The 26,702-nt window shown below is 39.2% G+C and overlaps 4 protein-coding genes across 5 annotated transcripts; 3 read left to right on the top strand and 1 right to left on the bottom strand.

Moving 5' to 3' along the window:
* Positions 1-324: 324 nt before the first annotated feature.
* Positions 325-8,391, top strand: LOC130180857 (twinfilin-2). Its single transcript, XM_056394517.1, has 9 exons — positions 325-682; positions 4,236-4,414; positions 5,374-5,469; positions 5,564-5,668; positions 5,812-5,826; positions 6,052-6,177; positions 6,305-6,455; positions 6,936-7,057; positions 7,632-8,391. Exons 1-9 carry the CDS (start codon positions 586-588, stop codon positions 7,797-7,799), a joined length of 1,059 nt encoding a protein of 352 aa, XP_056250492.1. The 5' UTR covers positions 325-585; the 3' UTR covers positions 7,800-8,391.
* A 3,651-nt stretch (positions 8,392-12,042) lies between these two features.
* cish (cytokine inducible SH2-containing protein) lies at positions 12,043-14,631 on the top strand. 2 transcript variants are annotated; one of them, XM_056404538.1, is made up of 3 exons: positions 12,043-12,354; positions 13,315-13,478; positions 13,679-14,631. In XM_056404538.1, the coding sequence occupies exons 2-3, from the start codon at positions 13,364-13,366 to the stop codon at positions 14,173-14,175; spliced, it is 612 nt and encodes a 203-aa protein (XP_056260513.1). In that variant the 5' UTR covers positions 12,043-12,354; positions 13,315-13,363; the 3' UTR covers positions 14,176-14,631. The 2 variants fall into 2 exon arrangements, with proteins under 2 accessions (XP_056260513.1, XP_056260504.1); XM_056404529.1 differs by lacking the exon at positions 12,043-12,354 and adding an exon at positions 12,361-12,741.
* hemk1 (HemK methyltransferase family member 1) lies at positions 14,537-20,203 on the bottom strand. The gene is made up of 11 exons (XM_056404516.1): positions 19,918-20,203; positions 18,691-18,864; positions 18,497-18,588; positions 18,195-18,288; positions 17,965-18,102; positions 17,393-17,457; positions 17,180-17,229; positions 16,985-17,090; positions 16,016-16,111; positions 15,612-15,722; positions 14,537-15,346 (listed from the first exon to the last, which is right to left on the bottom strand). The coding sequence occupies exons 1-11, from the start codon at positions 19,978-19,980 to the stop codon at positions 15,283-15,285; spliced, it is 1,053 nt and encodes a 350-aa protein (XP_056260491.1). The 5' UTR covers positions 19,981-20,203; the 3' UTR covers positions 14,537-15,282.
* Positions 20,204-20,814: 611 nt separating this feature from the next.
* Positions 20,815-26,077, top strand: nprl2 (NPR2 like, GATOR1 complex subunit). The gene is made up of 11 exons (XM_056386331.1): positions 20,815-21,238; positions 21,902-21,993; positions 22,121-22,289; positions 22,415-22,523; positions 23,182-23,318; positions 23,644-23,741; positions 24,095-24,131; positions 24,534-24,627; positions 24,722-24,839; positions 24,949-25,091; positions 25,184-26,077. Exons 1-11 carry the CDS (start codon positions 21,158-21,160, stop codon positions 25,249-25,251), a joined length of 1,146 nt encoding a protein of 381 aa, XP_056242306.1. The 5' UTR covers positions 20,815-21,157; the 3' UTR covers positions 25,252-26,077.
* The last annotated feature ends 625 nt before the right edge of the window (positions 26,078-26,702 follow it).

Below are 26,702 nucleotides of genomic sequence, written 5' to 3'. Positions count from 1 at the left end.
AGAAGAGTAAAATCCACTGAATTTTGTTATTGATGATGAAACAATTCAGTGAGTTGCATTCAGATCTAACAAGTGCTGATCTATCAGTGTTGCTTGTTCTGGAGCAATACATCAGACTAAAGTTGTTCTTGGCTCAGAAGTTGTTAACTAGGTTTGCTGGGTCACACTCCTCAACTGTTGGTCCTGGTGTGTGGTGGGGGTTTCACAGATCAGTGCCTAGGTCTGGACAGTCAGTCAGTGGGAGCTAAATTTAGGAGAGAGGTGATCAGGTTCCCTTTCTGTGTGCACATGATACTGTCCTAGTTACTTGAGCGATGTCCCTTCTCACACTGTCACACTCTCTCATCGAGACAAGACACACTCAGAGACCCTCTACTTCAGCAGTCAGAACAGTACTTTGTCACATCATCTGAGGTGAAGGACAATTTTTACAACAGGCTCTTTTGGTTGGACTTCAGTGCCTCTTGACTGGACTGAATATTTGGGCCTGGTGCTGTGGAGCTCCAGTCTTGTCTGCTGCTTCTTCTCTGTCTCTCGACACCCCTGCTGCAGCGCCTGGCAGGAGGAAGAGACTGCTGACCCGCCATGTTTCTCGCACTAGTGGTGACGCCAGAGCTGAGGGAGTTCCTGGCCAGAGCAAGAGGTGGAGCAGTGCGCCTCATCAAGGTGCGCATCCAAGACGGTGAGTGACCCAGTGTGAGTGGGATTGGATGTAGAATATAAATCATCCATGATGTAGTTTTGTGTGTGACAGTGGGTTTTAAAGTACTTAATATCTGTTAGTTTAATTTATAGCACAGTAGATGAATGGCTTTAATACTGAGCTCCAAAGTTTATTACATTACAAAATAACTCAACAAATCACTCTCATGTTATTCAAACAAGGATCCAACCTCTATAACAGTGGCTCCAAATGTTTTTGGCTTGTGGCCCCTTACAATGATGCCATGTAATGTCAGAAAACCATCCAAACCCCACTTTACAATGATAATAAAACAGAAAAACAAAGTCCTCACAAACAAGAAGCTGAAACGTGGGATTATTTGGTATTTTTGCTAGGAAAAGGACAGAAATGAGGGATCCATTATCAGGAAAGTTGCTGATTATCTGGCTTTCTTTCTTTAGTCATAGTTCTAAATGTCTACATGTGTCCTACATGAGCTGTAAAGAGTTCAACCAATGGAATGAAAAGAAAAAACAGGTTGTAAACCACTGCTCTGTAATATAATCTGTATAATCTGTTTGATCTAATACATGACTGTAAAAGCTGTGATGTGGCCCAGAAAGTTGCCAAAACAGTCGTCCAAACTGGGAACTCTTTGTTCTGAAACTATAGGCCAGTGCAGTCATGAGTTTATTATTGGGCCAAGAAATATTAAAGAGCAAAATTCAGCTACACAGCATTTTTCTTTATTGTTCAGATTTTTCTCTAGTCTTTACTGTTTTATGTAAAATAATTCAGTTTTACCTCTTCAGCCCTCCAAAACTTCATTCTTCTAACTCTTCTAACCAGCAAAAGATGACATATTGTTATGTAGACCACACACACACACACAAAAAATAAAAACATGATTTTCTTTGGAAGAAAATTAGATATTACAATGTGACATAAGTATAGACAGCATATATGTGGTTGTAACAAGCCTTTGTGCAAGGACATGTTATTTCCAGCCTTGTCTGGATTAAGAAACAACTTGAGAAACAGGTCAAATATGATATGTGTCATGCTGTAAACAGATACACATTTTCATCCACATTGTTGGAAGAGCCTTTAAATGTTTTCGGAAAACTTTTAGAAGTGTTTTTTAAGGACCTTCTGGGTTTTCAAAGATTTGTGGGTCTTCATTTAACCAGAAAAACAGATGCTTAGCTCTATGACTCCAATGCATAATACATGAGAGGCCCAAACTGGGCCTGTCTTCAGCTGAACCACTCACCTCTCAAGAGATACACAGCTTGTATCGACAGGTTACAAGTAGATTTAGCTGAGTGTTTAATGGACACAAGCCAGAAAACAGGTTGGTAAACCACTGCCACAGACTATTTGACTAACTTCTAGGAAGAGAGGATTGCAGCAGCTGTTGTTCAGCTGTGTGAAAACAGGCGTTCAGTCTGTCAGCTGAGAAGCATATGTAAAAAATGGTCAGTGAGGCAATAGGTTTCTAGGTGGCTGATTATGAATGTGGACTGATGTGTTTACATCTTTTTTTGGCATCTGATCACGCCACGGTGTAATGTGATTCATGACAGATGCATTCTGGGACTTTTTGCAGCTATCTTTGTGGACTGTGCCTATTATTTTAAATATTTGGTCTGATATTTGTCTTGATGTCTGCAGAGACCGGCATGGTGACAGAGAGAGAGACACTATTTCACAGCAAAGGGTTGTCGGCTCTGTTTTGCTTCCTTACTAAAGCACTTTGATCTCTCTGAGGCGTCACTTGGCTATTTGGAGCAACATGTGACTTGACATGGTTGCGAGCTGCTGCCCGGTGACACTCATGTTTGCTCCAATGTCAAGAGAGAAACAAGATCATTCCAGTCGATTTCATCACCACTGGCTCAGTATGCCACTTGGTTTCCTATCAACTGTCTCCTGATGGTTGATGTCTGATGATTTCACAGCTCTGTTTTAAACTTTAAAGGAAAACAAAAACAGCAGACAACAACCAAAGTGAGTCATTTACATAATTTGATAGTGACATAGACCTATAAAGATAGGGACTAAGAGAGAATGGCTGATGGAAAGTATGTGTGGCCAGAGCAGGAATGTGTTGCAGCTCAGAATAGCAACATGCCCCAAGAGACAGTCAGGAAATCCCCTTGCACCCCACAAGGACATCAAACTTTGGGTTCATGCATATGTTTTCTGCATTTAATTAAGTTATTAAGGTTTTCATTATGTCATCAGCTCTTTTGAGAGAGATAACCAAGTGCTGTCAAGTCAGTCAGAAATGAATCTCGAAATACTTTTAACTTGGTGGTGGGCACATTGAGAAACAGCGAGTCCCTCAGTGTAGACTTCGGCTAGGTGACTTTACACAGGAAGAAGTCGGCAATGAGACCGTGATGGTGGTTGAACATAAAGTTGAAATAATTAACCGATTAGGCGACTGACAGGAAATTAATCTACAACTATTCTGATAATTAAGCAAAAATGACAAACTTCCACTGTTTTATAACATTATAAACAGACAGTCTTTAGGTTCTGTGGTCTTGGATGGACAAAACAAGACATTTGAAGAAGTCACCTCAGGCTTTAGGAGACTGTGAGTAGCTCTAGCATTTTATAGACCAATTTTATTGTTGAAAAATTGACTTCATTGCTCTTTGATGAAATTTATGTCGTGGAGACACTGTTCCTAGTTTGGCATTTCTATACAGTAATTTATTTTCTACTACTTATCGGTCAACATGTACACAATACAGATGTATCTACAATTAGATAGGACTGACTGATATATCAGCCTGGCCTCTGTATATGCTGTACTTACAAATAGAAATAATAAAAATAAAAATTTAAAGACTTTGATCTTAAAATGACTCTAAATTGTCCGCAGGTGAGAATGTGAGTGTGAGTGGTTGTTTGTCTCCATGCGTCAGCCATGTGATAAAGTGTCGACATGTCCAGGGTGTTACCCCGCCTCTCGCCCAGGGTCAGCTGGGATTGGCCCAAAAGGATTCTCTAAAGGATAAGCAGTAAAGCTGATGCATGGATGATAGATCTTAAAATGTTACTGCTCACATATAAGGTAAAAATAATGATACTTTAAAGTGTCCAGGTGTTTTTTAATTATTGTAATTTGACAAGAATATTTAAGAAGCAAAAGGTCAGAACTTATGTAAAAGAAAAATCATTGTATTTTGGTTAAAGAAGCAAATTTATGAAACTTATAGTTTTAGTAAATAAATAGAAATGTGAAGAACACTTAGATTTGAAATGTTGAAACATATATACAAAAATGTTAAATATGAAAGCTTAAGGATGTCAGATGAGGTTATGTAATTTACAAAATAGGGCTGGCACAATGAGCCAAAGCTTCAGCCTACACTTTCAGTCTGTAGAAACTTACATACATCTGCTTCTTATAATTACACTGCAATAATAACAATCCTCCTACATATTAATCAATACTGCATGTGATTGAAGTCTGTAGTGTCAACTGAGTCTCACTGTATGTGCTCCATATATGAAGGAGGCTAAGGTATGTGACAAGTAGTGATCTGATTTTCAGAGCAGCTGGTGCTAGGGGCCTACAGAGAGCCGGAGAAGAGCTGGGACCAGGATTATGATCACTTCCTGCTTCCTCTCCTGGACGAGCAGGAGCCCTGCTACGTCCTGTACCGCCTTGACTCACAGAATGCACAGGGCTATGAATGGATCTTCATATCATGGTCTCCTGACCAGTCTCCAGTAAGACATACCATGTATCCTTCATACACATACACATATTGCTGCTGATCGGTGAATACATCAAATTTACACATTATTTACACATAAGTAACCGAAATTGGGGGAGTCAGTAGTTTGAAGCAGGAGAGGACACAATACAGATGTAGGTGCTTTCCCGTGATTATTCTTTGGAATAACCAAAAGCTCATCTTATTAACATCATTTCAGTCCTCAGACCTTCATCAAGTAAAATACTAACACTAACAGCATCAGTACCATATGTATGTATGTAAACATGGACTGGGTAAACCACCTCTCAGGGTCCATATAAAACATCTGTGAGCTCTTCTGATTATAAACAAAATTGTACAGAGCTCTTCCAGTTGTAAGCAGAAATAGTACATTACAATTAACCAAAAGCTAAACTAAAAAGAAATGATAAATAAAAAAAAAATCCAAATTTGAGGCTGAATCAAAGAGATGCAAAACCATAGCAAAATGCAGAGCCAAATGATTAATTAATTATGATAATCAAAATTGGATGAAAATTAAAAGAACAGTGTAAGCCCAACTAAACCAATCAAAACAGCAAGAAGTACAAAATAAAAAATTGAATTAGATAATTACTGCTAAATTAAAAACTTACCTAAAAACCAACTACAACCAAGTACATAGAAATCACAATGGTCAAAAAGCATAAAATAAACAATCAGAATGTCTCTAATGGTTAGACACAATGATCCTACATTTCCCATAATGGAACTTGATACTGTGAGTCATTACACTGCCTCATACTGTAAGGAACAAACTCCTCATCTCTGGTTCGTAACAGAGGCTTTCTGTCAAACGTTTGTTGTCTAAAGACACCATCAGTTTTGACTGTAGAATTTGAAGAAATTTCTTTCCTTTCTTGAAAATCTTATATGTACAAAGTTTACAACAACAAATGTACAAATACGTTTTTCTTCCGATGGTTGCAGGTGAAACAAAAGATGTTGTACGCTGCCACCCGTGCCACAGTGAAGAAAGAGTTTGGTGGTGGCCATGTGAAGTATGAGATGTTTGGCACAGCTGAGGTCAGAACTATTAAAATTCAGTCTATTCTCTTCTGTCTATTTTCACTTTGATGACGCATTTTTAAAGGCCCTCTTGTTTTGCTTGCAACACTAGGAGGACGTCTGCTTGCTGGGCTACCAGCGTCATGTGTCATCCTGCTCAGGTCCTGCCCCGCTCACATTAGCTGAGCAGGAGCTCCAGAGGATCAAAATCACAGAGGTGAGAGGTCAACATACCCTCAGCTGTGCTGTCATCATTGCACATAGCTTTGTATGTGAGCTGAATCTTTTTTTTTTTTGCTTCTGTCTAAAATATACTTCCTCTATTTTAAATGTAACTTTTTATTGTGATTGCTTTTTCAGGGCCGGGTTAAACAGGTATGTTGATACATAATACACATTTTTGTATTTAATATAAATCCAAATTTGATTTTAATAGGGAAAGAAACAGAGATAACCTTAATCTATTGGTTGTAATAAAAATGAAAACACAACAGTATAGAAACATAAATCAGTATTATCCCATCAAACACTTTCTGGATCTTTCTTTAGAGGCTCGAAGTGACAGTCGAAATCTGTGTATTTGCTTGCTGCCCCCTGCAGGTGAAGACAGAGATCAGTGTGGAGTGTAAGCATCAGACACTTCAGGGCCTTGCTTTCCCTCTGCAGGAGACAGCCAAAAGAGCCCTTCAGCAACTTGCCCAAAAATGCATCAACTACATACAACTGGTGAGCCTTCATATGAGACTAAGGTTACTCAAAAAAACAACAGAGGCACTGGTATATCGAGAGCAGTCTGGTGTCAGGACTGTTGACGTACTAGATTTCTACTGTGCATTTATTCATTGTGTTTCAGAGGTTGGATGTAGAGAAGGAGATAATCGAGCTGGTCCACTCCAACCCGACAGAAACCCGAGATTTGCCCTGCAGAGTTCCCAAAGACACTCCCAGATACCACTTCTTCCTTTACAAACACTCCCACGAAGGAGACTACCTGGAATCTGTCGGTATGTACATCTGTACACCTGCACTGCTCACATTGAAAGACAATGATGGATAGTATTATTACATCCCTTTTCAACTACACCAGTAGTTCCCAACTGTTTTGGCTCAAGACCCAATAAAATTACGCATGTAGTTATTTGTGACTTGTGTGTGATTTGTCATCATGGAAAATGGCCTTATTGTGAACAGGAGCTGTGAGCAGTTCAACCAAATATTGATTTTCCTTATCTCATTGTTTCATTTGAAGAATTTGTAAAGACCTGAAGAGGTGAAAGTATCCAGTGTTTCACTTGAAAAAAAGATCAATTCAGAGACAAGTCAGAAAAAAATCTATCTTTTTCCTTTTTTACTGCTTGTATCATCTTGGGATCTCTATTTGAGTTTTGTACACAGGTTTGGAACCTCTGATCTACATAAGAAATATGAATCAGAAATATAAATATTTGCTTATAATTCTAGAAATCTTCTCTTTCGGTCTACAGTGTTCATATACTCCATGCCAGGGTACAGCTGTAGCATCAAAGAACGAATGCTATATTCCAGCTGCAAGAGTCGACTACTGGAGGAAGTGGAGAAAGATTACCATTTGGAAATTGCTAAAAAGGTAACAAATGGATAGATGGAAGGAAAGAGAGACAGAAAATTGGATGACACAGTTTTGTACAGGGTTATAGCTCCGACTGAGGACACTGAGGTTGTGTGTTCTCAGAATTTTTTTTCTAGGAAATTATTTTTTCTTTTTCTTTTTTTTTTGTTTCAACCCACAATTAAAACCTTACATGTGGTGGGTAAGTTAGAGGCTGATTCCAGTATTTCAGACTCAGTATATTTAAACTACTTTTACTTTTTTCTACCACCACAACTGTATTCTTAACAGTGTAAAGATGCTGTGGAACAGCATTCAGGCGTTCATGTTGGAAGTTCAAAGAAAATGAAATTGAACTGTTAAGTTAACAGTTCAATTTCACTTTTTTTCTCATTGGAAAAAATATGAGGGTGCATTGGGGGAACTTAGACTCATGACCTCTCATGACCAACTTACAAAATCTTTTTACTTATTTATGTTCAACGGTCTCTAATGGACTTCATGGCGTGGCCTAAATTCTGCACACTACATTTTTAACACCGGCACACTTATTTTCATTTTTTTTTGTTTTGTTTTTTGCATCTTTGTGCAGTTGGAGATTGACAATGGAGATGAACTGACAGAGGAATTTCTGTATGACGAGGTCCATCCCAAGCAGCACGCCCACAAACAGGCCTTCGCTAAGCCCCGTGGCCCAGCAGGAAAAAGGGGACACAAGCGCCTCATTAAGGGGACAGGAGAGACCGTCCAGCCCAGCTAGAGGCGGACTAATATTCTCCTATGGTCATGCCTGCAGTTCCAGCCCTCCCCCATTTCCCCAGACCCACTAACACCTCGTCAGGCACGGACAAGTGATGGATGGATTGATGGATTCCCTCTGCCGTTTGTGTACTGAAACAGTTGTGATATATAACAAATATGTTTTTGATGGGAGTGTGCTGAAAAAATATCTGTCTCTCTATGTGTTTCTGTTTCTTATGTCACAACCATCCTCAGACAATGACAAATAGATAGTAATAAACAAGTATCTAAGAAAACATTACAAGTATAACAACAACAACAACAAAAATCATTCATGTTTTTTTGATGACTTTCTCCATTTGGAAAAGAGTTAGACAGATGGCCTTGTTGTTATGATGCTCATCTGTCTGGATCTTCCATACAGTAGTTATTAAAAAAAGATCTGCAGTTTACAATATAATAGACGTGTACTGAATTGTAAATGCACAGTCAGATGTTTTAGGCCTCATGTCTAGCCTCCAGTATACGTTTTGTATCAATAATGTTTGTAAGAAAAATACAATATGAATGGAAATTCTAAATAAAGTCTTGTTTATACTGTGGTATTAGGACTTCTTAGTACAGATTTGTTTCTTTTTATCCAGCATGCAATGTTTAATGAATGGAATTTTTCTCTGTTACATAACTGTAAATATTCTACATGGTCAGGATGGATTTAATGTTGTTGGTGGCCTGTTGAGTTGAGCTAAACGCAGGATAGTTAAATCTCTGATCTCTGAGTGGTTTTAAATTGGACCAACAGCTGTACGTTCAGGCATCTACTCCAGTCGCCCTCTTGTGACGGCAGGGAAGTGCAGGGCTGGTTGCAGTGTTTGAAAGACTGCACTATGTTGATTCAACTCTATGAAAATCAATTCAGCTGCAGTTCTGCTCTGTGTATACAGAGCCGAGTATACAGTACAAATCTGCAAGCATCGCTGCGTCACCAAACCACAAATTAAGATTCTTGGTTACAAGATTGATTTCCATAACTGATATCTGCACTTTTAATGCAAAGCCCCTGGACCACCAATGTTAGGAGGATTAATTCTCTTAGGACCTTGAATGTCTGTAAGAAATTTAATACCAATCCATCCAATAGCTGTTGAGATATTTCAGATTGGTCCAGAAGTGGTGGAGCGCCTGACATACTGACTGGCCATCACTGTTATCCCCTAGTATCTACTATGCTACTGTGGCTAATAAATATTGTTACATTGTGCCCTGCATCCAAATATTCACAAATATACTTCAGTTTTTAATATCCCTAACCTTAAATTACATACTACATTCACCTGCAAAAGGATGAGAAAACTGGAGAAACCATTTCAAATATTTTGTCAATTAAATCAACTAATCAGTTAGTTGAAATTCTGTAATAAAACAGTCCCAGGCCAGTTCCCTGTGATCAAAGCTCTGCTCAAGAATAAGTTTTCTCTCTAACACACAATGAATGAATTTATGTTGCTGATTCCAGGCAGTGAAAGTTTTTCTCAGAACCTTCAGGAAAAGCCCTTTTTTTTCCTCCATGTTGGAAGAGCACAGCGGTTATTCATTGTGTCCCAAACATCATTCCACTTACTGATTCTTAGTAAGTTCTGAGAATGTAGTGTGTTCACACAGGACGGGTTAAGTATATTCAGGATATCAGCCTGCAGATATGCGGTGCAGTGGGGTGTTGATTTGAGGAGTGCGGTGCTGACAGATACCGTTGTCCTGCGACCCAGTGAATTATGGAAATGAAGGAGATAGTCACGGCTGGAAATTATTCCATTTTTGCACAGATGTGGTGAGATAACTTCAGGAACATCTTGGAAAACAAAAGATAAAATATTACATCTTTCTGAGAATATTTAACAAGCAGCGGCGCTCCAAAGTTGCAGTTAGATTGATGTTTGCTGGCAGTGTCACAGTCTGCTTCCTAGTTCCCCTTGGCCTTCTGTTTCCAGCCCTCACTCACTTCCCTTCATCTCCCTGTCATCCCTCCCAGTCAGTCTTCACCCACTTGCCAGATGTACACAGACTTTTTTTTCCACTTGCTCACCTGCTCCACATCTATCACTATGTTTCCCTCCTAACTCACACACCTGAACCCAGTTCCCACATCACCCAAGCCGCTTTTTAACCTTGCCATCCATTTCTTTGTTGGCTCACCTGCTTATGTCCCCTTGTGGTTTCTCTGTGTTCCTACTGCTAGTGTGTTTTATCCTGTTGCTTGCCTATTTTTCACTATTTAACTATCTTCCCTTAACATGCCTACCTTTGAGTCTGCATTTGGCTGTTTGCCTGTGCTGCTTCCATTAGCCATGATAGGCAGACTCATAATGTTCTTAAAATGGTAAGGTACATCAGTATGTAGTGTGGAACTGACACACAGCAAACACATGGCCAGCAATTGCGCAGGTATTTTCATATGTGAAAAAGACTGTATACCAGCAAAAGTTGTTGATTGGTGGTTAATTACTAGATTTTGTAATCAAGTTATAATGATATCTTGTTGTTACAGAAACAATAATAACATGCTTTTCCTGTTTTATATACTTGACATTTGTCATCAAAGGGAGCACACCTGTGTTTCTTCATGCAAGTACACATGGGAAATGCATTTCACAATTGTAGTTCCCAAAGTCCAAGCTCTAGTCATTTGGTCAATTAGTTGATTGACATAATAAATCTTCAACTATTTTGGCAGTTGAGTAAATATTTCAGTAAGTTTTTAAAGAAAATAATGCACAAAAAAAATCTCTGATTCCAGCTATTTGAATGTGCATATCAGCTGCTTTTTATCATCTATTTTATGACTTTCTATGGACAAATAATTAATCGTTCAATAAAGGTATGTAAAATCAGTAATGGAAAATAATCATTAGTTGCAGCCTCAGTCCATAAACATATAGATACTCCACAGATGCAATAACGTTTGATGTTTTAGGTCTTCTTGTATTGGAGCATTTTGTCATGGGAGTAATGTTCTTCTCAAAAATAATCATTCAAACGTAAAAATTATGCTCCAGTACACAAAAATAAACCATCATTGTGAATGAGGCGCTGTGGAGGTTCATACAGTTTGTACCTTTTCATTTTCAAATTCTTGGCAAACTTTCTGCTTACCTCATAAAAGGCTCTCCAGTTACCAAACTAGATCATCCAGATGGACAACATTTTATTATCTCTCTGCTGAACTTCACAAAACTGCCTTTTCCTATCATGCACCCCAGGAATTCAATAAATTTCAGGACAACCTTCATTTGGAAATGCTGCCATTGCATCAGGCATTCAAATGCCACATTGAAAAATGTAATGTCTTTAAACAGACATTGTTATGGTTTTGTCCATGGCTATCAGATCCTGTTTTAATTTGCTACATGTGATTGTTGTAAAGTGACTGTGTATCTCAGGACTTCTGGTTACATAATTACGAATAAAATAAAAGGTCACAAAAATAATTGTGGTGTTCTCTTTTTCTTCATGAACTAAAAAAACATTTGTTCAACAGCATTCAGCAGGAATAGATAAAGTCCACAAGACTTCTCAGAAAAGAAAAAAAAAAGCTCAATTCAGGATTCTTGGAAAAAGAAAAGATTCAGGTATTTGGGATCAGCAGGCTCTCGTGGATTACGATACAGCATAGCTTTATGTGTTGCTTTGTTTCCAGTCTACCACGTGTGTGTGTGAGAGAGAGAGAGAGAGAGAGAGGGAGAGAGAAAGATTGCTCAGACTGTTGTTGGGAGAAATAGCTTGAAAACTTTCACTGTGATAACAGCAGCTTATATCTGGCCTGATTGTAGTCGCTAATATTAAGATATGAATACCTACATGCAGGAGGGAGAGCTGGTGAGAAAGTGGGGACGTATCTCAATAGATCAAACATAATTTAATATTACAGACGGGGTTGAGACGAGAGTAAAACAAACTGTAAGTACAGTGACATTTTCTATGGCCTAACAGTGAGGTTAACCCCTTTTTAGTTTATTGTCACAACAACAACTTGTTTTCTCGAGCGTAATTACTCCAACAAACCTCCGAGAAAACCTCTCGCCGTGTTTTTCCACCAGCAGGATCGAGGGAAATCTATATTACTGGAAATAGCCTGTGCGCATTCCTATTATCTTTAATGTCGAGGCGGTGAATTCCCAGAATGAAGGCTCTGTCAGGGCCGCCCGGCGGGGCGGAGTCAAACCCTGCAATTATTCCTGGAAAGCGGATAGGGAGAAGCTGCCGCGCGATTCCAGGGAGCGAGCGCCGGTTCAGCGAAGGCAGGAGCCGCCGGGTGAAACAGGGGGAAAGACATGGGTGACAAAACGTTTCACGAAATGAAAAAATACACAATGACGAGGCTCGGTACGACTATAACGAGAATTAACAGTAAAAACAAGTCGCCTTCCCTCCAAAGACACTGCTAATAGCCGCACAGTTAGCTTGTCGCAAAACAAACAACCAGCGGCAGTTGAAACGGAGTGGGAGTTGGTGCGGCCGGTGTGACGTCAGAGCCGCCGGTGCTGAGAAGAGTTCTCAGAATAGACTTCTAGGAAACGGTAAATTTTAAAAGCCAAGCCTTTACACTCTGTCCTTCACACATTTGGATCCTGCTCTGGTGACAACACACTCCAAACCGCTGCTACAGAGATTTTTCGTTCAGGTTTTAAATTAATTCTGTTTTCCGGTGTTTTACTATTCGTGATATATTCAGTGCTGTTATATAAACTACAGGACCAGACCCTGTGTGGGTACACGGAGCTCTTCGCGTCTTTTTTTATCGCCTATAGGTCTACTTATCAAACCCCATGTTAAAGCGTATTATATATGGAGGTGGTTTTTTTTAGCTTAAACTCTATATGTTTTCATAATTTTGTGAAGAAGTAGCAACAACTGGATTTTAGCTCAAAGGATTCAACAAATAGTATGATTCTTTGTGTACCAGGGTGAGTTGGCTTTTCTTTGTCTCTTGGCTTTTCTTTCTCCTCAGTTGTTTTTGTTAAAAAAAAAAACAAATCTATTTGTGAAACTAGTGTGCTCTTAATTAGTGTTCATTTATTTTCAAAGAGTGTAAATTATAAATGTATTCATAACTCATTCATAACTGCAACGCAAAAGGGAAAGGTCTGTTACACTAATTACAAAAACAAACTTAATTATACCAACAGCTTATTTAAGCAGGAAAGCCTGACTTAGATTTTAAAAAATTGTGTCTTGGCTAAGATTGGCAGCTATAACAGACAAGCAGAAAAAAAGATCGTCACCAAATCAGAATTAAATGAAGATGCGATTATATAATCATAAATAAGACTAAATAGTCACATTTTGTGGTTGCCAAGTTCAACAGTGAACTGATCTTAGTGAACATCTTGTTATTATTTAGCAATAAACACTGAACTACAAAGAATATAGGACAGATTCATGCATTAATATGGAGGAATAAAGCCTGCCATGATTATTTAGCTGCAGGTGTGTTTTATTTTATGCCATTTAAACCGTATCTTCCATTTTATTTCTAGTCCACCAGCTCTTCTGCCCGGTGCTCTGTCCACTGAAGCCCCACGGGGCATGCGGGCGGGAACTGTACCTCCAACCCCTTGCCTTCAAACCACCCCTCCAATATGGGACCCCGCAAAAGACCTGAAGGCGATTGCCACCAACTTCTGCTATCTAGAAAATTCAGGTACAGTATGAAATGTGTTTCACATTTAAAGCCAGTAAACATCACCAATAAGATTCTTGAAAATCCACAGGCCACTCCAGGCACAGATTGGTATTATTTTCTGCTGTAAGAGTTTAGTTACTGTGAAATAAACATCAAGCAACATACAAGGCTGCAATGCATGTCCAGAGTGACTAATATTTAGGAATCTTTGTGTGTAGGATGGTACTGGGGAGCTATAACTGCAGCTCAGGCCCACGCTGCACTTCAAGAGGCATCTGAAGGAGCCTTTCTGGTACGGGACAGCAGCCATCCCATGTACATGCTGACCCTCTCGGTGAGGACTGCCCGTGGTCCCACCAGTATACGGATCCAGTACAGCGGCGCCCAGTTTTTGCTCGACTCCAGCTCCCCGGCCCGGCCCAGCCTGTCATCCTTCCCCAGTGTGCCCTGCCTGGTGCAGCACTACATGGGACCAGAGAGGAAAGCCGAGGAGGGGAAGGTGGAGGTGGAGTCTCCTTCAAAGCCCTCTCAGCAGACAATTCAGGAGCCGTCTGTGGTATTAAAACTGAAGCGGGCTGTGTACAAGCCCCAGGGCCTCCCCTCCTTACAGCACCTCACACGCCTCGTCATCAACAGACACTCAGACTGCCCAGACCAGCTACCACTCCCGAGGCCTCTGCTGCGTTACATACAGGACTATCCCTTCAAGGTATGAGTGGTCCCTCAAGTTCATTACAGACAAAAGACAAAAAAACATCAAACAGGTCCTTTATGCCTGTAAATGACATTGCTGCTCCAGCAGTTGGAGGCCAGTCCCAAAAAACTGGACACAGGGTCATGTTTTTACTGACGAAACATGTACAAACTCAGTTATTGCTGACGTGTCTGGTTTCAGACTTAATTTGTTATGGACTGGGTGGTGAGGCATCCCAGAAAGAGACGACTTGTGAGAAAACTCCGTACTGTAATCTACGCTTATTTTATGACGGATGTGGAAATTGTCCATATCTACTTTACCCTCATCAGTTTTGGATGTGCATACTGTTTCCAAGAAGTACATTGATTCCACTGAAACATAATTTTAAGCCATTTTATTTTTCTCAGTAAAACATTTTTTCTACCTTTTACATGTGTACATTTTTCTATTAAAAAAAAAACAATATGAGTCTAACTTGCTGTCCTTTATATCCTTTTCTACTGTCCTGCTTTAAATCCCAGTAAAAAGGGTAAAGAGAGATAAAGAGAGATACTGTCATCATCACCATTATTAACCACCACATGATGACTGCTCATGTGACACTTGTTAGGAAATATTTTTGCCTTCGATCACCTTTGAAACACAAAGAGTTTGTGGCCTTTGAGCTTTAAGTGTGTGAGACACACTGATTGTGTGAGGAAGTAAAAGCCACATTGTGCGTGTGTTTTTGCTCAACAATGCATACAGCCTGAATCTGAGTCAGCGAGTGGCCAAGCAAAGGGGAGGACCGTTCATCAGCAGATTCACAGAACTACTGAATGCTTCCTGGGAGGAGGGTGAGATTCTGAGAGGGAGGGTTCTAAGAAAAGCCTCGGTAATTACCTTCAGCTTTGAGCCTGCTTTTGTGCCATCTCGCACACATTTTTTATTGTGGCACACGATGTGATCACAAATGTTACCAGACTGAAAGTGCAACAGTGACATAAAAAGTGGTTTAAGCCTCTGCAAATTGTGAATTTTAAATGATCAAATCCGTGCAGGCGCGTGCTCGGTGGCTCAGTGGGGGTAGGGGAGCTGAGGCTGTGGCAACCTGGGCTAAAGCCAGCGTAATAGGATCTCAGTTTCTCAATCCAGATCCAGTTCAGGTCCTTGTTTGACTTCTCTTTTCTGAAGGATGCAGAATCGGGGCCTAAGAAACAAAAACAAGTCAGTGTCACAGATGCTGAGTTTGGACTTGCGATGAGAAAGAAGCACAAAGCAAGGGTGCACTGAGCTTATATTTGGAAGATTTTATCAGTGCAGCCTTTTACTTTAAATCTAATAGACACTAATGGACCTAAAAGATCAACATGAATTCAACTTTAGCATGAAATAACAGCAGGTTAAATGCTGACAAAATGTTTTGATGATGCTCAGGTGACAGACGTAAATGCTGAGAGGTTTTCTGGACAGACCTGCCGGTGATGTCGTGCCGTGTCTCCACATAATGCAGCTTTTCCACATTCGCCTCCACCCACCGCCGAATGAGCGGGGGGTGTCTGGGGTCCACTTCTAAGTAAAGACGACTGTTCATTCACCGGGAAAAGAACACAAAATGGATTAAAATTTAATTACCAACAAGACGGGACTATGAGACGTAACCTTGAGATGAGAGTAGTGGCACATGTCTGGACCTGTATTCACTGGAAGTCTTTTAAAAAGCTTAACTCATTAAAGAGGCAACACGATACGTGTGTTTTTCAGAACATGCTGTTCTTGTGACAAGCCGCTGCCGCCATCAGGAATTAAACCCAGGTGTGTGTGTGTGTGTGTGTGTGTGTGTGTGTGTGTGTGTGTGTCGGGTAGAGGGGCTCCATACCCATGACCTGACAGAATCTTTGTTGCCAGAGTCAAAATCTGTTTGATCACGTTTAGGCCATCTTCACCTCCATCTAAAGCAGAGTGGTCTTCAAACCTGGGAGCAGCAGACAGCATCCACATGTCACTTAAATGCTGCACATCCACTTGATGTTACATATTTCCAAAAAAAAAAAAAAAAAAAATTTAAAGGACATCTAATGAAAAATTTATTTAACACATTTTATGCATTTTCAAAGGTTTGACTTTGGTTACGCCGAAACAAACATCGAATTTGGTAAGTACAATTGAATTTTAATAACAGTACATTTTTAAATGATTAGTATAACCCCTTAATAAATTCTTTACACCATACAGTAAGGATTTGTTCATGTGTGCAGTGATACATCATTATGAAATGTATAACAACTATGTTACACTACATGTCTTATCAATCATTCCTTAAATGTTTATACACCAGTTATGGATACTTCATTGGATGTGTGGCTGAAACAATTATTCAAATAATTGATTAGTTGATCGCTTGAAAATTAACAATTGAGATAATCAATTGATCATGTTAGTAATTTTTCAAGCAAAAATGTAAAACAATTGCTGGTTACAGCTTCTCAAATATGAGGATTCACTGCTTTTTTTTGTTTTGTATGATGGTAATCTGAATATCTATATTGAAATGTAGGCCGGAGTAGTAAGGATTGTGGGAAATTATATTGGGCATTTTCCACTGTTTGCCAGCATTTTATCGACCAAATGATAAATTGAGAAAAGAAAAGAAAAAATCGACAGCGGCAGCTTCACCTGGAGGTAGTAATTGTTGACAAATCCATTAGTGAACACTTTCAAATTGTATTATAGTTTATTATAATGTGTTATAACCATTTATTCAGTGATTACACTGCTTATAAATGTTAACCATGGGGAGGGTAAATAAAATCTTAATTGAGAGAGGCTGTGTGTGTGTTTTAACCACCTAAATATTTCTGGTTCCAACGACGCCATATCCTCTGAGAACAAGTACGGAGGATTACTGACCAAAGCTGAAACGGGGCTACAGAGGCTCAACACACTTTCCACATCTGACAAAAACACAAATCAAAACTGTTTATAAGCATGTATATGTATTTAGATGTGTTATTTAATAATGCAATCCACTGCTTTCACTTACCTTTCATGACATCTATATGATAAATGAGTAATCTGTCCTGAAGCCCCAACCTGCAGAGAAATAACGCAAATCGGATTTCACGCATTACTGCATACGCCCCAATTTTTTTTAAAAAAGAAAAAAAAAGCAGTCATTGTAAGTCTTTAACCACAACAAAAGTAAATCAATAAGGACATTTAGGGTTTGTTTTTTTAAGTGCTTAAGTACAATTACCTTAACGCATTCTCCCTTGTTAAATCCACCGCATCCTGGCTTTGATCCAAGGCAATGGCTTTAAGCTGGTGAAAAAGAAACAAACACAGCAATTAAAAACTGCTGCTTACTGTTGGATACAACTACCTCACAGGAAAAAAAAAATCGGTTTGCCTGTATTCATGTTTGTCTACATGAGAAAGTTAAGACATGTTCAGGATTTAACGATCTGTTAACAGTGGAGACAGAAAAATAAGCAGACATAGTTAACGTTACGGGAGGAGAGTAGTGTTACTGTGCTTTGTGATGTGAAAACAATAGTGTATTCTACGACAAAGCCATTTTACTTAGCCATGTGTATCTGCTCTACATCTCTAACTAATGATTTTTTTGTCATTACCAATTAGCCTACTGATTTTATTTCTTCCATTAAGCAATTTATCACTTTAAATTTAAAAAATCAACACAAGGCCATTTCAAGTTACAAAAACAAAGAAGTCTGAAAATGACTCAAAGAAAGTCAGTGTATTCAGGAGGATTAAAAAAAACTGAGCACTGATCAAAATACTTCCTACAATAAACAAAGACCTCACCTGAGGCAAACTCTTCAGCAGACTGAGGGAAATAGCACCAGAGCCGCATCCCACTTCTAAAGACGTATGCCGAGTGTCTGCACCCAGTCCAGTCCCAGCCTTCATCTCCAGATCAGTGAGCACCAGCTCGACCAACACCTGCACCAAACGCACAGAGAGACCACTGCTCCAGTAATGTGCGAGTGATAAATGGGATTTCATTGTGCACTGAACATACGTCTTTCTCCAACCTCTGTTTCAGGTCTTGGTATGAACACTGGAGGTCTCATCTTCAGTGTCAGATCTCTGAAGTCCCACTCCTCAATCACGTATTGCACAGGCATTCTACAAGAAACACATACATTTATGAGTATTCAGGTTTTTTCAGGCTTTCAACATCAGGTTAATAGTCATTTCCACACATATGCTTGACATGCAGGGAAATGCTCAGTGCAACATAGAAGAGACATACAAATGTCACACAGTTTTATGGGTGGTTTGAATTAATGATATATGTACATCTATTATCTATATATATATAGAAGCTTTATACCTGGAGAGACGTCTAGTGCACAGCTTCCACATCTGCTCTGTTTTTTCTCGGCTGAGAAACTCTGTCAACTTGCCCTGTTCAAGACTTTCTATCTGGATAAAGAAACGGTTTGTAAGAACATTAGGAGATGCTGTTGCAGTTATTCAGACATTACGTCAGGCAATGTAGAATGACCTCAGCAAATTTCAACTCACAGTTTTAGCCCCGAGCAAATGAGCAACAATGTGATGGCTAGAGAGGTCAGGCTCTGTCACACCTCTCTCCTCAAAGTATCTCCTCCATAAGTCCATGGCCTGAAGTGCTGTGATCCTGCCTGCAGGTAGGACAGGAGCGCTGCATGCACGCACTGCATGGGAGCCCCAGATTCCCTAAAAAGCATTTCATTTAAGAGAGTTTCTGAATAACCACAAATCAGAACCCTCTGTGCATTCCAGCAGCGGTTTCACAAGCCCTTGTTAAAATTCCCAGACTGGCTCGTTCCCTCGCCATTTAAGTAAAGCTGTGGAGTCCAATGTGAAAACTCGATTTCAGATCAAACCTCAGACACCACCGAATCACATACACTGAAGATACATGTCTCATCGCTTCCTCTGCGGACTGGAATAGTCTGAGTTACATGAGATTAGTAGATATACACAATCTAATGTTCTCCAGGGGTGTTTCTAAAACTCTGTCCCCAGTGTAATGTACCGTATGAAAATGAATGTTCTGCCACTGACAAGAAAACACAGATCCCTTTTATAATATTTTAAGCCTTTTTTTCAACTGAGCCCACCAGATATTTGTGATAACAGTTGTCATTTTTCCCATACCAAAAATGACATAAGCAATCAATTAATAAAATATGATTTATAGATCAGTCATTAATGAAAATAACAGTTAGTTGCAGCCTTGCAGGTGAATTTTTAAACCCCCACAATATTAAGAGGGGGATCATACTAATTTCAAGCACACTTCAGATATACCTATCAGAATATACCTTCAGGGTATATTAGGATGATTATTTAATCTAGTGTGTGTGTGTCTTCTTAAACAATTAGAGACTGTTCTGGACTTCCAGGCCCATATTCAGTAACACAACCTGCACTATAGATTACTTGATAACAAATATCTTCAGTCCATTCAAATATAAATGCACATCAACAATAAATATAAGTAAAGCGTGATCACTGTGCTTATATGTAGACAGGCTTGTAGTTCAGTTGTCTGCTGCAAAGAATCAACTGGGACAAAGTTCAGTATTGACGGTTATTTTTTTTTTTTTCGCTTATCAATAATTCATTTGTTCTTAATTTTCATGCTCTCCCCATATTATGTATGTCAGGAGCAACAACAGCCAGCTTAGCTCGATTGTGCTCATACCAGTCAGCATTCATGACTCTATGAAAACAACAGACAAATCAATTTGACCAGTTAGTTACCTTTGGTCCAACACTCCTGCACCCAAAGCATCTGTAACCTGCACTCACTGACCTTGTCCACATGGTTAATGTAAACAGACAACCTGTATTCCCATTGTTTTACAGGAAAGTACTCGTTGTACTCGATGTATCCTTTAAGTATTCTGTCGTCCTGTATGTACACTTTCTAGATTACTTATCGACCTACATGAAATTAAACATTTTAGTCTGACGACACGCTTGTTGGTGGGGTTATTAGTTTTTCCTACACATGGCGCAGCTATGCGATACGAAACGTCTCCACGTGCGGCGCAGACTGCGCAGCACTGACTCTGGTGAACAGTGTTGCCTTTAAGTACTGTCGAGAGTATTAAACAGTGGTGGAATATACATAAGGACATTCACTAAAGTACTGTAGTACTTGAGAAGTACAAATTTGAGGCACTTGTACATTATATTTTTCTTTATAGGCCTGCTTCCTCTACACTAGAACGGAAATATTGAATATATTTAAAATATACATATATCATTTTTGAATACAAAAACAAATACACAAACATATAATACAAAAATTACAAATATTCCCATATATGAGGATTTTCTGCTTGTCCTTTAAATTGTTTTATAATTTTAATTGATTTGTAATCGTTTTGGGGTTTGGAGTGTTGGTTGGACCAAAGCATTGTGAAGGTCTCATTTTGGGTTCTGGGTATGTGATGTGAATGTGTAGTAATAATCTAATCTTATGATACACAGCAGGGGCCATTTTAAGTAACAGTGTTTTTACAGTGTTTTATTAGTACTTTTGCACAAGTAAAAGGTTTCAGTACTTATTCAAGATAGTTTAGTTAATGAACAGCTGATGGTGAAATTCATTTCTTAGCAACCTCAAAGAATTAAAACATTTTCCGAGGATCCCCTGAAGGCATCAGTTAGTTGTTGTCTGCTGTACATGAATGTCTCGAGTATCTTTGTTGAATAGTTCACTGTCGAGTCGACATCACTTTTGTTAAGTACACTTACTAATAACACGTTTGCTATGACGTTGTTCAGACGTTAGAGCTGCTAACTGTATTTCACAGGAGCTCACTAGCTCGTTATTAAGCGCTAAAGCCGAAGCTAGCAGCTAGCTGTGGCTGCTAAATAACAGCTGAGGCAAAACAGGGAAGGCAGGCAGAGGAGACCATCATCTAAAACTGAAGTAGTTTGGTTAAAGTTTGTATTTTTGTCCTTCTGTAAGGCTTCCCTGACCAGAGGGTCTATGATAGGCATGACCACTCGAATAGAGTGCATATTTTTCAGTGAGTTTCACCCTACTTTGGGCCCAAAGATAACATATCAGGTAAGTGTTCAAATTCACAGTTCAACATTTTAACAAGGGTAGCTCTAATAAAATCACCACAATTGTCCATAATAATAATCATAGTTACTGTAATTACCTTTGTGGTTATCCTTATTGTGACACAGTAGTGAAGTTACAGTAATTACATAGTTCAGTATCAGAAGCTATGGGAAACTAAGATGGATATTTTCCTCATTTTTTCTGACAAAACGGCAAATTGATTAATAGAGAAAATATTCTGTAGACTAATAGATCATAAAAATAGTTGTTATATGTAGCCCTAGTAACAAGTTGAGGTTTGTAATTAAGTTAGATACATAACCTTGTAAGCTTGGATCATATTTGTACTTTGTACGCTTTCATGTTGTGTGTGATTTGACCTCCAAGTGTTCCTATTCATCATATTCCCAAGAAAAGCATGCTTTGTTACCTTTAGACTGCAAGACAGAGTGTCCTTGGTCAGTCTATGCATCATTGTGATTGAGTCTATATATCAAGGAATTTAGATTATAATCATTGATCTTATTAATGGTAAACATGTATTTAATCCTTTATTTATATTTTTGTGGTATTGACCTTGCAAGTGCACAGTCAATAATCTCCTTAGTCTATCTTATAGGATGTGTTTTGTCATGCAGTGTCCCCTCTGTCCTCTCCTAACAGGTCCCAGAGGAATACATTTCACGGGAGCTCTTTGACACAGTTCAGGTTTATATTATCACCAAGCCAGAACTGCAAAACAAATTGATAACAGTGTATGTAATGTACCACTCCACTTCTGTCTTTTTGTCATAATTTATTGATTTTTTTTTTTTTTTTTACCCTTGAGATATGTGTTCATATTTACAAGGGAATGGTGTCTGCTCTTCATATCTATTGTAGCACTGCCATGGGAAAGAAGTTAATCGGGTGTCCTGTATGCATTGAACATAAAAAGTATAGCCGGAACGCCCTCCTGTTTAACCTTGGCCTTGTTTGCGATGCCCAAACCAACACATGTGCCCTCGAGCCAATTGTCAAGAAGCTGTCTGGGTACCTCACTACTCTGGAGGTAGTGAATGATGCATTTTTACATCTGTCCATATCAAATGTGACAAATTTGATAATTGTGTTGTTCCCAGTACTAAGACATCCTAGAGATTAATCATAAATCTTTTTTGATTTCTTGTTTTGCAGCTGGAGAGTGGCTTCATTTCCAACGAGGACAGCAAGCAGAAACTTTTACCCATCATGTCGACCTTGTTGGAAGAACTCAATGCTACAGGAGCCTGTACTTTACCAATAGGTATTCTTTCAGTGTTTACTTTGCACATTCCAGTTCTCTTTGTGGCAACAACTGCTGTAACTGTTTCTTTCACATGAATGCTGACAGTGGTGGTAAAATGCAAATTATGTGCGTTTGCAACAGGAAACGGCCCTGATGTGATGATTAATTGTAATAGTCTGTTGAAGAGGTGCTACTAGAAAAAATCTTGTTCAGCTGTCCTTTTTGCTGAAGCAGCACTGAAGGTTACCGACCAAAAGGGTCCCAAAGTGAAATTTTGAGATGTTTTGGCTGGTAAAGAGACATATAAGTCAAGCACCAAGACACAGCAGCTGTGTGAAGGGGAAACGCATTTTAACACACTTCACAAAAACACTGAGGATTTGTGAGGAGTTCAGCATTGGTTAGGTTATAGTTAACTAGTTGAATTTAGTTTTACTAGTTGATTTACTAGTTAGGTCTCCCAGTTAGATGGGTCATTAGAAGTAATGAAGATCCTTGCATGAAAAATGTATTAATAATCTTGACCCGTTAAAATTGCAAACATAATTAGTAACTAGTGCTTTAATTTATTTTTGAGTGAAACGATGGTGAAAAGCCTATTTTTGCTTTACTGGCAATAGTAGCTATCAGGATAGTTTTTAAATGTCTCTTTTTCTTTTCTTTGTCTCTGATTTAGATGCATCTAACACTATACATCTAAAGCTAATCGAGCTGCGAAAGGACCCCCCGATTGTGCAGGAGTATGACGTTCCTGTCTTCACACAGTGTAAAGACCATTTTATCAAATCTCAGTGGGATCTCACCACTCAGCAGGTAGGCGCTCTCTTTCAGTAAAACGTGGCTGATATCGAGGAACATTGTGATAAGAAATTCTTAGAACTAATTAAACGTTTGTTATCAGCTGTGCAGGGAGTGATATAAACAACTCCTATTACATGCAGTGCGTTATAGGTGAAAGGAAGGAATTATGTAGGAACAGGTGAAGGAGTCGGGTTTACTGGTACAATAATCTTATTGCTGTAGCAAGGAACAGAATTATAGGTACATAGTAATGCATATAGAGCTTATTAAACAGGCAGTTCAGGTCATGGAGCTTAGTACAAGCCAGTAATGTTGTACTGTATCTTGCTACCTGCAGATCCTGCCCTATATTGATGGATTTAGACACATCCAAAAGATTTCAGCTGAAGCGGATGTGGAGCTGAATCTTGTTCGTATTGCTGTGCAGAATCTATTGTGAGTACATTTCAGTGAATAAAGGGCAACACACACCAGAGGCATCTGACGCACATCAAAACATCCATTATGTTTTCTATACAGTGCAGCAGGCCTGCATATCTGGGGTGACTTGGTGAATGTCACTGTGGGTTGATCCACATTAGGATAAGCCAATATTCTGTTTCTCAGTTTCTTCTGATAGGGCTCAAGTTTTCAGAGAAGCATTGCTTTCACCACATTTTATGGCTTGAAATGATGCAGTACTTCACAGTGCAGCTGGTGTGTGTTGTACTTACGTACGTAGCGTGTTGAAATTTATGTTTCGAAATGAAACCAAAGAGAGATACTCAAAGCCTCCTTTTCTTTCACAGGTATTATGATGTTGTGACCTTGGTTTCGATTTATCAGGTACAAAACCAAACTCGCACTGTAACTTTGTATCTTAGAATGTGGTGTTATCACTTATGATGGAATAACTGTACTGTTTTTGGAAGAAGAAACATCTGTAATTTCTAGAATTAAGACTTACTTTAGCGTGAAAACAGCTGTAACATTTTGAGAAAATATCATTATTGTTAAATAATTTCATAACAGCTGACACACTGTTCTCACCAATTGACTAAAAATAAGTATTAAAATCTTGAAATATTGAAAGATTTTTTCTTCAAATATTGTGACTTTTGTGTGAAATATTTCCACTGCATCCTCAAAATGTCCTATTTTGGCCCTAACAGTGGCCCTAATATTGTTGTAGCTGTTTGAAGGTCCGTGTAGTTTAGTTATTGTCTTGTGCCCTTTTATTCCCACCAGTACTCAAACGTGTACTGCACCACCCCCAAAGTCCAGAGCCTCATAGATGACAAGTCCATTCAGGAGGAGTGTCTCAACTACGTCTCCAAGCAGGGTAAATAAGCGTTGTGATTGGTGAAGTCAAGTATTTATTCCTGTATTGTTTGATGTTCATTGCCCTGTTTTTTTTTTTTTGGTTTGTTTGTCAGGTCAAAAGCGGGCCAGTCTGAGAGACGTGTTCCAGCTGTACTGTGGTCTGAGTCCAGGAACCACAGTGCGAGACCTTTGCTCACGCTACTCACAGCAGCTTCAGAGGGTTGATGAGAGGTCAGCATCACTCACTGTATCAGTTCCTGAAAACACTTGATGGTTCTCGAAAATTTTGGTCAGAGAGAGATTTATTTACAGATGTGTCATATCATCTGTTGCCTTTCAGGAGGCTGATCCAGTTTGGACTGATGAAGTCTCTCATTAGACGGCTGCAGAAATATCCAGTGAAGGTGATCCGTGATGAGAGGAGCAGGCCGCCTCGACTCTATACCGGTTGTCATAGTTATGATGAGATCTGCTGCAAAACAGGCAGGTCACAAAGAAATACCCTCGGAAGTAAACAAGTTTGTTTATAGTCAAATTACATGTGTATTAACTAGGCTGATGTCATGATTTCACAGGGATCAGTTACCAGGAGCTGGACGAACGTTTGGAAAATGATCCCAACATCGTGGTGTGCTGGAAGTGATGTGAACTGAAAAAAAACAGCTCTGTGCTGAAGACAGCCATCTGACTGAAAGATACCTCAACCAAAGATGCCTTCATCGAGAGGAACAGTTTTCTTGGAATAAGCAAGCAAATGGATAACATACATTTTTCGATGTTATCTTAATGTTTTTGATTCTAATCTGCTTTTGATCAAGTATTGGGATCAACATCTCAGTCAAGTGAGGAAGGTGATATTTATTAATGTTGTAGAAGGGAAAATATGTGATTAATAAAAGAAATTATAAGACAGTGGGGCAAACTGTCCAAACGGTTTAGGCACTCTAGTTTAGATTCTTAAACATTGCACCGTAACATCAGGGAGGCGTCCTATCAGTCCCACATTCATTCTGCAGCACGACAACGAGCACAGACATACAGCCAGGGTGATAGAGAACTGTCTTCAGAGACAAGAAGAACAGGGAGTCCTGCAACAGATGGTCTAGCCTCCACAGAGTCCTGATTCCAACACCATAGACTCAGTCTGGGATTATATGAAGAGTCAGAAGACATTGAGACAGCCCAAATCCACAGAGGAACTGAGGCAAGTTCTCCAAGATGCTTGGAACAACCTACCTGCAAAGTCTCTTGAGAAACTGCATGCAATTGTACCATGGAGAAATAGTGCTGTTGTACAAGCAAAGGGTGGTCACACAACATTATTAGGGCTTGAGCACCGTCCAGTGCTATTCATGGCATTAATTTTGAAAACATCCTCACTTTATGTTTAGTGCATAAAGCTTTTGCACAGTACAGTATATCACAAAAGAAAAATGCAATAAATGTCTATTCATATGGTTTATGACACAGTTGCAGTCTTAATTTCTTAGTCAATATAAAAAATTCAATTACACAACCTATATCCCATCATAAAGGGAATCCCCATGTACTCAACACAACAAACCAGATAAAGGATTCTGCTAAAGCTCTCCAGTGCCACATGCCCCTTGACAGGTCCACCACGGCAAATTGATGTTCAGTAGCTAACCAGTATTCTGTAGATAGAGATATAGATATATACCACATTTGATAGATTACCATGCTCCGTGTTTACAATATCGAGAGTTTTACTTTGTATGTAATTTTGCAGCCTCAAAACATGAGCCTCAGAATGAGCACAGGAACAGGCAGATACAGAAGACCTGATGTTATCAGACTATGGGGAAAATATTTATCTTCTAAGCTATATTGTCAACATGTAGGCTATTTTCACTCATGCTAACAACATGTTAAAGCATCAGTAATAATCTAATAATAGTAGTATAATACCCACAGGGACAATTTTTCTGCAGTGAGTACAAATACATTTTGCTATTACTGCTTTAACAGTGTTGTATTGCTGATTTACTCAAGTAAGGGCAGTGGTGGAGAGTAACTAAGTACATTTACTCAAGTACTGTACTTAAGTACAATAGTGAGGCACTTGCACTTCAC

This window comes from Seriola aureovittata, chromosome 2 (assembly GCF_021018895.1).
Source record: "Seriola aureovittata isolate HTS-2021-v1 ecotype China chromosome 2, ASM2101889v1, whole genome shotgun sequence".
NCBI lineage: Eukaryota > Metazoa > Chordata > Actinopteri > Carangiformes > Carangidae > Seriola > Seriola aureovittata.
The sequence above is the reverse complement of the archived record's forward strand: the minus strand, read 5'-3'. Positions and strand labels throughout refer to the sequence as shown.

Excerpts from the sequence above, each read along its gene's own strand:
- nprl2 (XM_056386331.1), top strand. The coding sequence starts at position 21,158 with ATGATAGGCATGACCACTCGAATAGAGTGCATATTTTTCAGTGAGTTT. Across the intron at positions 21,239-21,901 it reads GCCCAAAGATAACATATCAG|GTCCCAGAGGAATACATTTC; the intron begins GTAAGTGTTCAA and ends CTCTCCTAACAG. Across the intron at positions 24,132-24,533 it reads CCTTGGTTTCGATTTATCAG|TACTCAAACGTGTACTGCAC; the intron begins GTACAAAACCAA and ends TATTCCCACCAG.
- hemk1 (XM_056404516.1), bottom strand. The coding sequence starts at position 19,980 with ATGTGGACAAGGTCAGTGAGTGCAGGTTACAGATGCTTTGGGTGCAGG. Across the intron at positions 18,589-18,690 it reads ATTTGCTCGGGGCTAAAACT|ATAGAAAGTCTTGAACAGGG; the intron begins GTGAGTTGAAAT and ends TTCTTTATCCAG. Across the intron at positions 15,723-16,015 it reads AAGATTCTGTCAGGTCATGG|TCGTCTTTACTTAGAAGTGG; the intron begins GTATGGAGCCCC and ends GTGAATGAACAG.
- cish (XM_056404529.1), top strand. The coding sequence starts at position 12,722 with ATGATTCTTTGTGTACCAGG. Across the intron at positions 12,742-13,314 it reads ATGATTCTTTGTGTACCAGG|TCCACCAGCTCTTCTGCCCG; the intron begins GTGAGTTGGCTT and ends TTTTATTTCTAG. Across the intron at positions 13,479-13,678 it reads CTGCTATCTAGAAAATTCAG|GATGGTACTGGGGAGCTATA; the intron begins GTACAGTATGAA and ends CTTTGTGTGTAG.
- LOC130180857 (XM_056394517.1), top strand. The coding sequence starts at position 586 with ATGTTTCTCGCACTAGTGGTGACGCCAGAGCTGAGGGAGTTCCTGGCC. Across the intron at positions 4,415-5,373 it reads GGTCTCCTGACCAGTCTCCA|GTGAAACAAAAGATGTTGTA; the intron begins GTAAGACATACC and ends CGATGGTTGCAG. Across the intron at positions 5,470-5,563 it reads AGATGTTTGGCACAGCTGAG|GAGGACGTCTGCTTGCTGGG; the intron begins GTCAGAACTATT and ends TTGCAACACTAG.